This window comes from Astatotilapia calliptera, chromosome 13 (genome assembly GCF_900246225.1).
Source record: "Astatotilapia calliptera chromosome 13, fAstCal1.2, whole genome shotgun sequence".
Lineage (NCBI taxonomy): Eukaryota > Metazoa > Chordata > Actinopteri > Cichliformes > Cichlidae > Astatotilapia > Astatotilapia calliptera.
In genome coordinates, this window is record NC_039314.1 from 12474662 (window position 1) to 12490123 (window position 15462).

At 39.5% G+C, this 15462-nt stretch overlaps 1 protein-coding gene across 21 annotated transcripts in view; it reads left to right on the forward strand.

The window, feature by feature from the left end:
* dst (dystonin) overlaps positions 1-15462 on the forward strand; it is a 103202-nt gene that overhangs the window by 9813 nt on the left and 77927 nt on the right. For 20 of the 21 annotated variants that reach the window (XM_026189077.1, XM_026189082.1, XM_026189078.1 and 17 more), the window contains 2 exons: positions 12884-12945; positions 15102-15191. In XM_026189077.1, coding sequence (XP_026044862.1) covers positions 12884-12945; positions 15102-15191 — 152 coding nt within the window. Of the gene's footprint in view, positions 1-11191; positions 11863-12883; positions 12946-15101; positions 15192-15462 lie in introns of those variants that run through there. The other variant, XM_026189093.1, reaches the window with a different exon arrangement.

Consider the following 15462-nt stretch of genomic DNA (forward strand, 5'->3'; position numbering starts at 1 on the left):
GCTCACTGAATAAAGCTATTAGATAAATTATGTCAAACATGTTATTAGTGAAAATAGAATAGTGGTGCAGTTTTGATGCTCCTTGTCAGCTTAGGGCTTTCTGTGTGGAGTTTGCATGTCCTCCCTTTGTTTCTGTAGGTTTTCAGTGGATGCTCTGCCTTCCTCCCACTGTCCAAACATGCTTGTTAAGATAATTGGTGATTGGTGTGTATTATCTGCGATGGACTGGTGCTCTGTACCCTGCCTCTTGCCCTATGACAACTCTGATAGGCTCCTGCAACCTCTAAGAAGATAAGCAGTTTAAAAAAATGGATGGGTAGATAATGCTGCACTGGGTCACTACTGAGTGTGAATGCTTTGTTCAGTAAATAATAACTTTTATAATTGTTTGGTATCAGTTATGTATTTATCACTCATGCTTATAATGCAAACACAAGGAACATATACGTTTATTATGCTGATTATTGTCCTTACACTTTTGGCTTTAATATATTATATTACCTTCTGTACACTTTACCATTGAAGAGTTAAATCAATTTACAAACATACTGTGGTTCTGAGCTAATGTGAGTTCATAGGTCTTAGAATTGCCACAATTGCCATCAAATGAGGGCAAGTATGTTGCTGTTATTATACCTGATGTAGGAATGTGGCACTAATTAGGTACTTGCACTAATAATACGTTAAACAGAGCGACTGCTTTGGGTTGAACTGAAATTCAATGCAGGGTACACATACAAAAGACTGTAAACTCGAGGAATGAGTTAAAGACATGTTTTTTAGAAACATGCAGTGCTTAATGGCACTGGGCAGTGGCTGTATGGGATCACACTGTTCTAGCAGAGCCTGCTTGGTAGGCTGTCAGGATGAAGGGGCCACTGGGTTTCTTAACAGCTGATGATCCTTCGAAATCAGGAAAGATTTAATGGATTAACCATTTGGTGGTTCAGTCAGCTTTTCTTGCAGTTCATTTTGTTCTTAAGAAGTTTGATGGCCTGGATGGTTTTATTACATTGGAGGAACAATGTAATAATTGAAATAAGAACCCCACATGCACATGTTTTGCCTGCTGATAAAGGAGAATCTTGCTGGAAATGTTTATTTAACCAGTAAACTTTACAGTACACATACATTTTTGTTTGCAGATTTTAATAAAGCACATTACACAAAATCCTCCAATTTTGTAATAAATTTTCAAGAAGATGTGTACTGTAACCAGCTAGGTACTAAAAATGTGTGTTATTTGCAAGTACTCATACAAAGCACTGAACCAGTCTTTAGGATGCCTGTTCTGTTTTTTATTAGGGTGTGGTCTGCCAGTGTGTCTGTCAGATTTCTCTCTGTGAGTCTCTGTGCTCTTCATTATGACTTGCAGGACTATTGCAGATACTTAAAAATATCTTCGTATGATTTAAGCTAACCCCTTTTAATATTTTTATTGCCTTGTTTTATCACACACAGAGGCAAGTGAGAGCTTTGCATGTTTTGCACAGTCACTGCCTTTGTCCACCCTCCTGGGCTGTGCAGCCCAACCCCTTTGCTCTATGTCGACAGCCCACTCATCACATTCAAATGGCCTAGTGGCCCACACACAAAGCAGGCTGGCTGTATGGAGACAGTCTGCTACCGTACAAAAGATACTTTGTTTTAATGGAAGCAAGATACAAGTTGCAGACACATGTTCATGTGCCATGGTGATTAAGGTGATACTCCTGAAATTCATTTATTTATAGGAATTTATTTAAAGGAAGAAAATGAGGTTTGTCCTGCCATATTATGCATCTGATAGCTGCAGATTCATTTGCTCATGACAGAAAAATTACATTAGATTTCTGGATCAGTTTCTGATTTCAGCTTTATCATCTTTTTCTTTTTTTTCCCGCGTCCTGTTCGGCATTGTTGTCTTGAATTGTTGTCCGAAGGCCAAAAAATGCCAAACAGATGTACTTTCACAAGTGAAGCCTTACGGTTTTCACTATAATTGTCCACTTGATAGTCATATTTTATTAGAACTTAACTAGTTTTTTATTATTTTGGATTATTACAACCATAACGGACGAGACTGGGGAGCGGAAAAGGGGAAAAAAAGGAAAGAGAAGTTGGGAAGAAAGTTAACAAAAGGAGAAGAAGGGAAAATAGAGGACATGAAAAGGGATAAAGAAAGAAAAACACTGCTTCAACAGCTGTTGAGAAAAAAAAGCAGAGCAACCACAGCAACAACCAATATATGCATAAAAAACAATGTTACTGGAAAACACACAGTAATAGTACAAGATTTTTTAGAGGCAGCAGCAGCCCAAGATAGTGTGTTTGTCAATACCTGCGTGAACACCTGTGTGAACACTTTTATGTACACCTGTTTGTGTGAGTGCGCTTGTGTTCGTAATGTTTCTCCATGTAAGTGGGTAGCTGAGGACCTGAAGCAGACATGAAGGAGACCTGGGCTCCAGACATCCTCAGGCCCCCCAGAGCACGAGAGCTTCAGTAGGACCACCGCAGGTACTACCGCGGCCCCGACTCAGAGAAGAGCAGAGGAGAGACCCAGCATCCATGTTGCAGAAGCACCAGATGGCTTCAGTGGTGCACTGGAAGCCAGCTATCCCAGAGCAGACCGAGCTCTGGGCCCAGAGACCAGAGACCCAAGGGCACCCCAGCCCCTAGCAGAGGCTCAGCCCCTAGCCCCTAGCAGAGGCTCACTCCCAAGGCCCACCAAGTGGCCCTTGGGAGTGAGCCAGTACACACCAGAGCACCCAGCCCCAGACCCCGAGAAGTACTAATGCACCAGTCCATGGGGACACCAGCCACTGGCAAGGAATGTAGCTTGGGAAAATAGGCCCCATACCTGGGGGAGCCTGAGATGTTCTAAGAGAGAGGGAGAGTCTAAGATGTGACCTGACACCAGACAAACAAGCATACACAGACACAAGCACTCACACACACCCAACATGAAGGCACACAGAAATGGACGACATACACACACTCACACTCTCCATACCCTCAGAGTGCTCTCAGTTTCGTTTTGCAGGTTTCGCCAAGATGCATTCCTAGATCATACTGCTTCTTATCTACAGTCAGTAATCAAATGCCTGATCATTTTCTTGCTATTGGCCAGTACATTTTGTTTACAGCAAGTGCTAAAGCATGATGTTGTTCTTGCTGCGAGGTCCTTCACGGATCTAATCAATAAATCTCATTTCAAAAAAACATAACAACTCTTAAAACACTTCTTTACTATTCCCTTGTCTTCAGCGACAGAATTGCAACTTACTATTTTTGTCATATCTATCTATCTATCTATCTATCTATCTATCTATCTATCTATCTATCTATCTATCTATCTATCTATCTATCTATCTATCTATCTATCTATCTATCTATCTATCTATCTATCTATCTATCTATCTATCTATCTATCTATCTATCTATCTATCTATCTATCTATCTGTAATATGGCTTTACTGCAGTCCAGTGTCATTGCATTAAAACAAATCTGTGCCTGAGTGCAATACATGCTCTCTGTTGTATTTATATGCTGTCATGGTGATGAGACCAGCATGACTGAACCTCATTCCACAGGCCCGCTTAGCTCCGCTTACATGAGATCATCTTGTGAGTCTCTGTGTCCCACCCCTGACTCATGCTCTGGAGCCTTTCCTCTCCCGCTCCAGCAGCAACACCCTTCTCTCCCAAATGCAGCCGTTGCTGGGAAGCAGTGCCACAGTGGCGCAGTGGCAAGAGGAAGCAGGTTTCCTTGCTCCATGTTTTAAAGTGGAACAGCCATTAAATGAGTTGTTCCATTGCTTTTTGGTTTGCCTTCACATCACGAAACCTGCTGGTTAAAAACCATTTCAATACTCTTGTGATTATCCTTATACCTTGTGTAACTGGTGAAAATGAAAACATTATGAATTCATATTAGATTTAGTTATTGCTATGCTCACTTGTAAGAAATTAATGTAGCATATAAGCTTCGCAATAATGGCAAATTAGTGGAAAAACCTGAATGAGTGCACGGGGATACCTGCTTTTGTACAGCGTGAAGGGAATCATTGTTTTGACTGAAAGTGGAATGGTGCTAATCATATCTTATTATTCCTTATGAGGAAGTATCTGTGGGAAAAAAAAGGCAGAGTTATTTAGTAAGGACCACTGAACCACCTTATAGATACCATTGAATATTCTGTCTCTTTTAATATTGTAAGAACAAATCTAGATAATTATTAGCTTTGTGTATCTTATACAGTTGAACTATGCATCCATCCATCCATCCATCCATCCACCCATTCTCTTCTGCTTATCCAATTTAGGGTTGAAGGAGGGGTTAAAACTATCCCAGATACCATATGGTGAAGGGCAGGGTATACCCAGGACAGGTTGCCAGTCTGTCAAAGGGTTAACACAGAGAAGCAGACAACTATTTGCACTCACATTGACACCTATCAACAGTTTAGAATCACCAGTTAACCTAACTCCAGTAACTACATGACTTTGGACTCTGAGAGGAAGCCCGAGTACCTGGAGAGAAACTGGGAGGGAAACTAGGACAAAATAATTCAGAATGATGGAAAAATGTGGCTTTGTTTAATTTTGTTTTATTCTTATGGTCTGTAAAACAGTGTGAATTGTGAATCGGTGTTTCTTTAATTTCAAAAAAGAAAAAGAATCAGTTGTTGATGTTGAGTGGTCATTGTTTTACAACAGTGGAGAGCAGCAAAATTTGAGTGCAATCTGAGTGACGTCTCAATTAGGACGTTGGCAAACGTTGTGTCGGGCAAACCTGGCCAACAAAGTTATGAGATGGGCTTGATGTGTGTTATGACAAGTGTTTTGTGGGCTACATATAGAGTGAACCTGTGGCTGATTCACCTTGAGTCAATGGTCTTAGTCAAGGCCAAATATGGCGCACAGAAATCTACAGATATGGGCCACATTTGAGCCAAATATTCATTGGTGTCATGGTCCAATAAGGCAGGTGCAGCTGCTGAAGAAATGGAAGCTATTGGATTGTTTGCAGCTGTGTGTGTTTGAGCGTGTGTGAGTGTGTGTTTTCAAGCAAGTGCCGTAAGTCTGTATTTATGTGCCATTAGCTATCATTAATGGCTCTCTGTTTCCTCTGCTGGACTTTGCTGAGTACCTGAGTAGTTACAGCTCATGTCTGTGGGTAAGCTGCCAGCTTCATCTTTATGCTCCATTTGTATTTCATCAAGGGTCAGTTCACCCATGGGTGTAGCAGGGCGCATCATTATTACACCAGAAATGGTGAGAATAGTCATTAATTATTATTTTCTGTCTGTGTATCCAGCTAAAATTGCAGCTACTGCACGTTTTCAGAAAGCGATGGCTCTTTTAATTTAAGGATATGCAGCATTGGTTCATGCTGTCCCGTTTTTAATGTAGAGCCTGCACTTTCTCAGCAGCAGTTGTAGGAAAGGAGTCATAAACAAATTAATATTATGGTTTCTTCTTTACTTTAGTCTCCAAAAAAGCAAAGACTGACTGAACAGGCTGCTCTGAAGGCTTGGCAACCTGTTCCAGTCACATACCTCTGTCTTTGCCCTACCCTACTGGCTACAATATTTCACTTACAAAGAATGGGAAAAATGCACCTTCCGGTATCTCCCCCTCTATGATGTTTTTCTGTCTTTGTTTACACCAGGAACAATGATGTCAGCGTGCCTATTAAAACACACACTGATTGCAGCTGATCATATTGAACTGAGCCACCAGTCGTCCTCTGTTGTGATTCAGCTTATATAAACCTCCAATTTATAGTTTGACAGGCATATGCTGTTGAATAATAGAATCAGTAATATTAGGTTGCTGTAAGGTTGCAAGATATTTGATGTTTAAGGGCTGACAGTCTCTCGGTCCTATCACTATTTTTTTTTCTGATTTGATTGACTGTGGTATGTGTCACGTGTCTCTTACATAGCTCCATCACCATCACATTAACATTTCATTTTAGTTTGGATTATGAGTTATGGCCCTCAAAGCTATATAGGGCTGCCTATCAGTCGACGACTGATTTAATAGTCGACGTGTCGTTTGAAGCTTTGTAAGATCGCAAAAGACGCAGGAATAATAGCAGGATTTAAGAGTGTAATAACGGACTGAAACAGAAGATGGCAGCACAGCATGTACAAGGATGCCAGCTGCCGTTAAACCCCGAAGAAGAAGAAGCAGCTGTGTCCCAGAATTCATAGCGCGGCCCAGCTTAGTTTCCAACAATGGCGGTAGCTAGTTAGTTTTAATATTACTCTTATTATTCTTTCTGGGTCACAAAATAAACGTTTAACATATTTTCAGGCGAGAATGTAGCTGTGTAAACCTCAAATATCTGCTCAGTTTATCAGGACACCACATATTTTCAAAAGCGCTCCGACGTTTTCGGAGACATCTGTTACCCACTAGCTCGTTAGCTAGCCGGGGGCTAGGTCACTAGCGCCGTGAGAACACCGGACTCCCGGCAAATTGTTTTCAAACCCACCGCCGTCCTTCGCGACTCAGGTTAAATATATATGAGTCACTTAGATAAATTAAAAATGTTATTGTTTGGCTTTTTTTTTAGTATTTTATTTGTTCCTGAGTAAATCGGTTTGGCTGAGATTAAAGTTATAGTTTTTACACAGCTGAATAAACGTCAAGCAGACAGCTGATTATCAGAAGTGTGAGATGCTGGAGAATATACTCCGGTGTCCTGTTATATGAATAAACTATCATCTTGTCTTTATTTTTAGTTAGCACCTTAAAAGCTTAAAGCTGTAAGCTAATGATAGTTATATAAGAGCAGATGCTGCTGGTGCAATAAGCTGTAGTTTTATGTCCAGTGGATGATGATCTGATTAGTCGACTAATCGCATAAATAATCGGTGACTAGTCGACTATCAAAATAATCGTTTGTGGCAGCCCTAAAGCTATACCAGCTTAGCCGTAGACTGTGTTTATCACTAATTAGGAAATGCGATTATGCTATTTAGGGCAATATGCTAAGATAGCAAATATGGTATGTATTTGGTAAACATTCTGACTCGCCATTGTCTTTATGTACATGTGCGCTTCAGAAGCATAATGTTAGTAGAAGAAAAGGCAGTTGAAGTAGTAGTTTAGACTGTTTTTCCTCTACTTGATCTATTTTTTGGTAAGAAAAAAGAATTAAAATAATTAGCAAAACATCCAAAATAAGAAACTGAAAATGCAGTTAAAGTATCAAATAATCATAAGTAGCCACGTTTTGCATCTCCATATAGATTTTTTGGGGGGTAGAAAAATAGCTCAAAAATGTCTCTTTCGATAGCAAAGGTTGCCGACCTTCGATTGACAAAAACCAGGGGTCACCAGCATGTTGGTGTTTTGCTCAAAGCGCCACTCTTCTAATGTGCAGCCTCACAAAGCCACAGCTGTAGGCCACGAGTGTGCAGTCTTGCTTCGAAACATAATAAGCGTTTAAATAATAAACACCATAATTATGATGTAGAGTGATATAATAAATAGATTTATTTCAACATTTTCAAAAGGAACACGCAAAGACTGAACAGGTTTTGTCCTGATGGAGCATTTAGTGAAAGGTTTATTTTTTTAAAATTTTTTTAATGTATGTTAGTGTATGAGCAGGATCACCACTGTGTGGAGGAGGGGCTTATTATTTGAATTATTTGAGGTTTTTTTTTTAAATGACCAGAGTCACTATTAAATAAAGGTGCAATGGGTTACCTTGTACTCTAAATAAAGCACACAGGCCTTTGCTTACTGAAGTGGCTGCAGCATAAGAGCTGTGAAAGGAGGCCGTTGAGCAAGAACGTTCAGTGCGTCCTCGTCAGTGGGTTGAAGGTTGAGTGCTCTTGAGTTTAGGCTTTATGCTTGTTTTTATTTCCTTCACATATGAGAGCAAAGGGATTACATAGGGTGGACTGTGATTGGTAGAGCTTTCTTTGCTCCTCTCAGAATGTGAGGATATTTTAGGCATTGTGACATAACAAAATACCAAAGGGTGTCCCTGTCCTTCTCTGCCAGATGTTCTCAGGAAAACTGAAATTCATCTGTTTGTGTTTCTGCTTCTGTTTAAACAGAATGATGAAATTACAAATTGAACAGCCAGTCAAAGGGTAGGCTGTACTACTGCTGGGTTGATTTTTCATTTTCTGAAAGTCAGTTGAAAGCAAATTAGAATCTGAATTGTTTATTTGGGTACAAAATCAGTTTCATGTGTTGAATATGTAGTTTTGAATATGCAAATTCGATGCTGGAGAACATATCATAGGATTTGATCCGTTTTGTTTTGCGCTACATCAATCAGATTCCAAAATCAAAGGATACAAACTTATGCAACTTTAATCTCTGTTCAAATAAATACATTCACTTCTATTACAAGGACGATTTCGCTTCACTCATCTTTGCGTGGCAGAAAATGAAGGATGTCACCTGAGTGGCACAGATTATGTAGCCTGCAGTTGCAGGGGCAGCATGGTTTAGGGTTGTAGCTATTTATAGCCATGCACATGTGCTTTGCTGAGGTCTACAAATAAGTGTCTCAGGCTGACCGTTCGAATGCTGTGGGTGGACTCTTGGCTTGCACTCGGCATGGACTGCAGACCGAGTGCACACAGGCCTCACAACAGTGTTATGCTCATCATCTAGTTTTATACAAGACTGGCTGCTGTGGCTAATGATTCACAGCACTGCTGTTTGCTGTCATTGTTAAAAGAAACTATTCACTTGAATATGTTCACACACTGCGATGTAAGACTGTGCAGTAAACAACACCTTAATTACTACCAGTTTGACTTCCTGCCTCGGTGTAAATTTGCTCATCGGAAGAAGGTTTTGATAAATGCATTCTGTAGACATCGCCTGAGGTTGTAGACGTTAGGATGGTGGTTTGTCGGGTCGGGCTTTCTACAACTTGTGATTCTTCAAACATCAACCGTTTAAAGTCAGAGGTCACAATCCAGTTATCCGGTTCCCAGACTTTTGGTGGAGGTGAATCATCTACCAAAGTGAGAACATTTAAACAGACACGTACAAGCAATCACACGCTGTAAGTTTAATTACTTTGCAAAGGTTTCCGAACATCATACATTTACTACCTCAAGTATTGAGTTATTAATTAGTTCATATGATGTTTTCCTCACTTTCTTACTTATTTATTGACAGTATCATAGTTTTTGGCATCATTCAGATAACTGCTAAAATGAACTGCATGGATGTTGTGTGTCACTGATGTAACCGAATGGGGTTGAGCCAGTATATTAAAGAGATTTCATCTACATACTCAAATGATATACTAATTCAGTATTTCAGTAATAAATAACACATGTTTTAGTCATAACTGAAATGCTGTATCAGTATCTACATGTTGACTTGTGACAGATGGGCGATGTGTCCAGGGTGCACCCTCCCGATCACCCTGTGACAGCTGGAACAGGCTCCCACAAACCTGAACTGGATAAGTGGAAGAAAGTAGATGGCTCAAATGCACGTTTGCACAGCATTGTTTTAGCACAATAAGGCCTCAGCCACACAGGCCAAGAGCATGGCCAGCAACCTTCTGGGAAAAATGTGTATTGCTGGACCGGTTGGTGAGCAGCTGCTGGCTGTCAGTGGGTCACAAAGTCACAGTGTGTGCTAGCAATCGCTAGCAGGGGTCACTTTGACCGTGTGCAAGCACTCGGCAACCAATCTTCTCAAACGACCTGTGGTTGTCAGGGGTGTCATTGGCCTGTCTCTACGCCTGTGTCACTGGAACCTTAAATGTGGCACCGCATATAAGATGAAACAAAAGTCCAAGCAGTGCAATCATATAATTTATTAACTGTAATAAGTAAGTGTGCGATAAGGCTGATAAAGTTTTATATCATGACGAGACGTTTGTATAAACACATTAGGTCTGACTTTAGTTTAGAGGGGCAGAGATTGAGTACTTGCTGTTTAATATCTGATCTTCACTGATTTCATAGACAAATAATATATCACTAGAATTATAAGGCATAGTTTTCAGGCTGTTCTTATAGAGCACTTTTATTCTTGTTAAGTCCTCAAGAGGGCACCATTCCACTAAACTCACTTTAATAATATTTAGGAAGCTTATTTACAGAAATGACTTGCTTTGTAGCACATAATAATATGCTAAACTGTTCATTATCTATTTATACTGTATTTAAACATGAATGGCAGCAATAATGTCAACCTGATTGCCATGCTGTGACATTTATTGATATGAGTGTATTGACTGTGCGCTATCAGTAATCTGTGAAGTATGTGAAATCATGTGCTCTAAGGTTATCTGTTACTGACTGTGATTGAAAGCTGGTTGATGACACTTCTTTCAGCTCCTGACCTCTGCTCTGAGCTGGAGAGTTTCCTGGAAAACTTGCCCAGTCAATCTATATTAATGAGCTTTTCAGGAGAGGTTTATGCATTATGCAGCAGAGAGCTTAGACATGGGCATTACGCACCAAATTGGTGTCCTGCTGCAGAGTGCACTGCTTTATTTCTGTGTGATTCAGCTGCACGACGGAGTCACGGGGACATTCACATCAGCAATGACACAGCAGTGCTGCTGGGAAGGGGTTTCACTGCATCACTCTTGCTTTTCCTTTCAGTTTGCTTCTCCTGATTAGTTTTGTTGCACTGTATCTTTTTTTTAAATTCAGTCTTTGAGCTTTGTGCAGATTATCAAAAAAGTAATAGTTGTCAGTCCAACCCACTTTTGAATTCTCAGCTGCTTTTAATCATGCACTATTTTTAGATGAGCTAAATGTACAAATCTGCAGAGAATACAGTCACAGAGCTCTGAAGGCGCCCTGTTCTGTAAATGCATGTTTCGAGCTTCATTATAAACCTGAAGGACTCTTTCCCTTCACATGCAAAGCTGCTATATCATTGAAAAGGGAGCTTATATACTGCGTGGGCATCTTTCAGACTCTGTGACTCCACAGAGAATATGCTGTCCTTTATAAACTTAGGTAGATACAGAGTGGCTCAGTTCTTGTTAGAAACTAATGCTTTCAAAATGCAGGATTACAATATTACAAACAAATATTATAGTTATGTATATAGCCATGCATTGCAATACAGTGTGTTGGATGTAAGTATGCAAGTTTCTGAAGCATCATTTGTCACTACAAGAGCACTTTCATTTTTTGTCTTATATAACTGTGATGTTCAGTATGATAAGAAAACAGATGAAGGACTTCAACTAAAAACTGTTATTATTCATGTTGCGTAATAGGAGGTTTTGGCCGTTCTTTGACTTAAAGTGTTCTCAGTTGTTTTTCCTGGAGTAAACATTTTAAGTCTTGGCGGCAGTTGAACAATAGAAAGATGATTATTTTTGCACTCTTGAAAATTGGGGCTCACAGTTGATAATGTTTATATTGCACAAGATGCATCTGATATGTGAAATAGTTAAGTGAAACATGATGTCATGAGAAAGTGTGATACATGGTTTAAAGAAACTAGTTCTTTGTTAATAGTCAGCTAACAAGGAGCAATTTCTCCGTTTTCCTTTTTTCCATGAAGCACACTGACTTTCTTATATGATTTTTGAGCGCTGCTGCAAGATAAACAGTGAACCACATGGAAACCAAAATTAGCAAGCCGCCATGGAAAACCTGACAGGACTCGTTCTGGAAGTTTGACGAGAGAGGGAGTCACAGCTAGAGCCCTAGAGGGTGGTTGGCAAGCAGGCGAGAAGAGGGAGACCGTTGCTGCTGCCTCTTCTTCAGTCACTTATCCGCATGGCATCTGTGTACCTGGATCGCGATCCTCTCGACAGCCCTCAGGAAGGGGTGCAGACAATGAAGTACCGCCTAATGACAGAGAGGGAACGTAGGGAGCGCTTGGTAGCGCTAATGTGCTGCATGGGTTAGTGTTCGTCTTACTGGTTTTTGTCATTTCCTTAAAAAGATTAGTCATGCCTGTACTTGCTTCTTACTAACTGCAGGTAAAATGTCCTTACGCAAAACTTATTTTGCAAGCCTAATCTTCCACGCTGAAGATTAGTAAAGACAGGAGGTTATCTGTGTTGTTCGTCTGCAGTAAGAGCTTCAGGCTTCCACAGTGTTGCTGGAATGAATGTGATCTGGCCGACAGATGGTGTAGTCATGTTATTGATTGAGCATGTGAGTTTTTTTCTGTTCAATGAGGATAAGTTGCTGGAAGCTGGAAGATGTGGAATCAGGGGAAATGAGTCATAGCTGTGGTGACAGGGTTGATTCTGGTTTGCCTCTGCCAGTGAATGGACGTCCAACTCAAAGAAAAATATGATGAAAAATATTAAACAAGTCACTGTTTAGAAAAGAGTGTAGTTTTTCTCAGTCGTTATTATGTTACTGAGAAACATATTTTAAAACTTAACTTGATTTCATTTTTTAGTTTTCTTGTTTTTTTCTCCTTTAATTGCATCCATTTGTTTCCTGGTTCCACCTATATGCCATTTTCTGCAAGAAGTCTGGCTGCTATGGTGACGCAAAACAAAAAAACACTGTCATACAGTTATTTCTGTCTCTTTAGAGACACTGGGGCATATTTTCTCTACTTACTTTTCAACATGATTTTCATCAAAGCTGTAAATCCACAAACTAATATTACAGAGTGACTTACTGGCACAGGAAATATATTATTTTATTTGAAACACTTACAGCACATTTTAGATGCCCGTCTGTGGGGAAAAACAACCACCTTTACCTTCATACATACACTGGGGAAGATTTTATTTCACACTTTGCATAATGTCCTGTTGCTACTTTAAACACAAAGCATCCCAAAAGGTTATGTAGAATAGGTATGCATAGCAGGATTAAGCTTCTTTAGTGGTGGCATTTACAAAAAGGGGTGTATGTTGCCAAAACACCGAATCTAAAGAAAGTGTTTTTTTTCTCTGCAGATGAAAGAGACAGAGTGCAAAAGAAGACATTTACAAAATGGATAAACCAGCATCTGGTGAAGGTAAGAATCATTGCTGATTTATGAGTGCTTCTTTTGAACTTCTAAATTATTTTTTAATATCCCAATTTCTGTGTCCATGGCGTTTATAGATTCAGTCTGAATGCTTGCTAGTGTTCCAACATTTTTTCTCCACAGCAGCTTGAAAAACCATTTTCATGTTCTTCATTATTTATTGGCTAAGTAATATGACTTTCCCTGTTAGGTCTTAACACGTTAACATTCCTCCTCAGATGTTATTAAAGCTTATTAAAAGTCATTTAGAAGGACATGCTCTGCTGCACTGTTGCAGCAAATGATTGCCTTTTGTTGACTCAGGAATTTGAAATGCTTACTGTGGCGTTTTAATCTGTGTGGATTTAATGAAACACTTTAGCAGACAGACAGACAAGCACCGGCACGTCTCGTCTAATATGTCTTTGTAATAAAAGAATCTGGGCGCAATTTACAGTGTTGTCTTTATGAGGTTCTTGCATAAGTGGTACATTAATCACCAAAGTCTCAATTATGTCCAGTATGTAATGCGAGTTATAAATATGTAGTTCAGTTACATTTTTTTCATTTGCTTCAGTTTAAATAAAGTCCCTAAAAAGAAAAGAAAACATAATGAAGCAGAGAAAAAAGTGAGCTGCTCATTAGTTCTGATTAGTTCCTAATCCTATGCTCCTGTGAGTAGGACGTCTTTATCTGTCTGTATTAAAACTGAATAAATGCCAATACGACAAACATTTTGAAGCAAAAATAAATGTCCGGCTTTGTTCTGTGCAGCCACTTAATCAGTTTGCAACTCTTTGCATTAGCTTCCCGAATGAGGAGCGTTTTTAATCCATTCGTAGTCAAATGTGGTGTCTTGCAAAAATAAATTCAATGAACAAAGCAAAATATAAAAAAGCATTTTGACTTTATATTATATATATATATATAGACATGCATGCATCTGATTGCTATTAAGATTGTGATATTTCTGGTCTTGGAAGGATGGCTTGCACTGAAATGCACCTATATGCCTAAATTCATTAAGTTTCTGCCATGTGATTGGCTAGATATTTGAGTTAACCATCACTTGAACAGGTATACCTATTAAAGTGTCTGGTTAATCTGTATATGAAATAAGCGTATTTTGTGCTTTTCATGCAATTATCAGCAAATACGAGGATAAACTTGGAATAAAGAACTGATTTCTTAAAATCAGTCCTCTATGGGCCTCCTGTTATCAGTGACTGGTTATGACTTATGGATGGTTGGTTACATGTGAGGTTAAGCAGAAATGTTTTATTATTTTCAAAAGTAAAAAAAGGGTGAACGAGAAGAATCTACTAGTTCCTACCTTGAGGAAATGCTTGCTACAGCTTGCATCAACACACCATGTAAACTTTACCACAATCTTGGCAGAAGAAATAAGGAAATAATGTCTTCTGTCTGTACATGACACATCAATAAATCTATAGATAGTAATACCATCAGAAACATTTTACCCCTAGTTGTTTCAACTTGACTTAATGGTTTTACTGTAATATTTACATTGTATTCTCTGATCCACCGACAGATTTCGGGCCACTTTAAGTTATTGTAATGTCTGTGTGAGCAGGCCTCAGATGTGGTCCCGGAGAATTCAGAGGTGCTGAATAATAGTCGGGGACCTGCTTTGCTGATCCAGTAACATAAGGGTACAGGACTATTTTGGCTCTACAGCTGTGGCCACTATCTGCGATAACAGTGCTGGAAGCCCTGTGTGAAAGCAGGTCATCGGGCAGCAGGGTGATTTCAGAGGCGCGGTATTTAGGGCAGGAAGGAGAAATTGGCCTGCTGTAAGGAGGAAGCATCAAACTGGATTTGCAAAGTGCCTTTCGCAGGTGTTAAGATGAGGTGTCACAGTGATATCCTGCTACAACTCAACAGATTCAGCGTGTTTTAAGAATGTGATCTAAAACAAGTTTTCCCAAAATTAGACCTTAAATGAAACCAATTTAAGTGATTGACACATGGAATCATCAACAAAAACAATGACTGCCATGCCAACTTTATGAATGTGATAGACCTTCATTGTTTGTGAGATCTGTTCTTAAAATGTTTTTAAAACTACATTAAAAAAAAAGAGTCTGGTATTAATATGATGCATGCAGTTAGTTTACAGTGTCGTTTCTTCCCTGTTTGTGTAGGTACGAAAGCATATAAATGATCTTTATGAAGACTTACGAGATGGACATAACCTGATCTCGCTGTTGGAGGTTTTGTCTGGAGATACACTGGTGAGTTCATGTTTTTCTGTTACTCTAGTCATAAACACTGACAGTGTTTTGGTACTTGTGGATCCAGTTGAATTCTTAGCCTGAGGAGTTTCCTATGAGACCAGTCTTACAAACCCATTCAGATTCTCATTTGACTTTAATAAACAGAGTGCGAGAACTGTTCTTTTCCCCATGGGGCACTATGTCATACCATCTCATAACTGATGCACTGGCCCTTCCCTCTTCTTACTCACATGGCTTATTGTGGGAGGGAGGGATTCTTGGGAGAAAA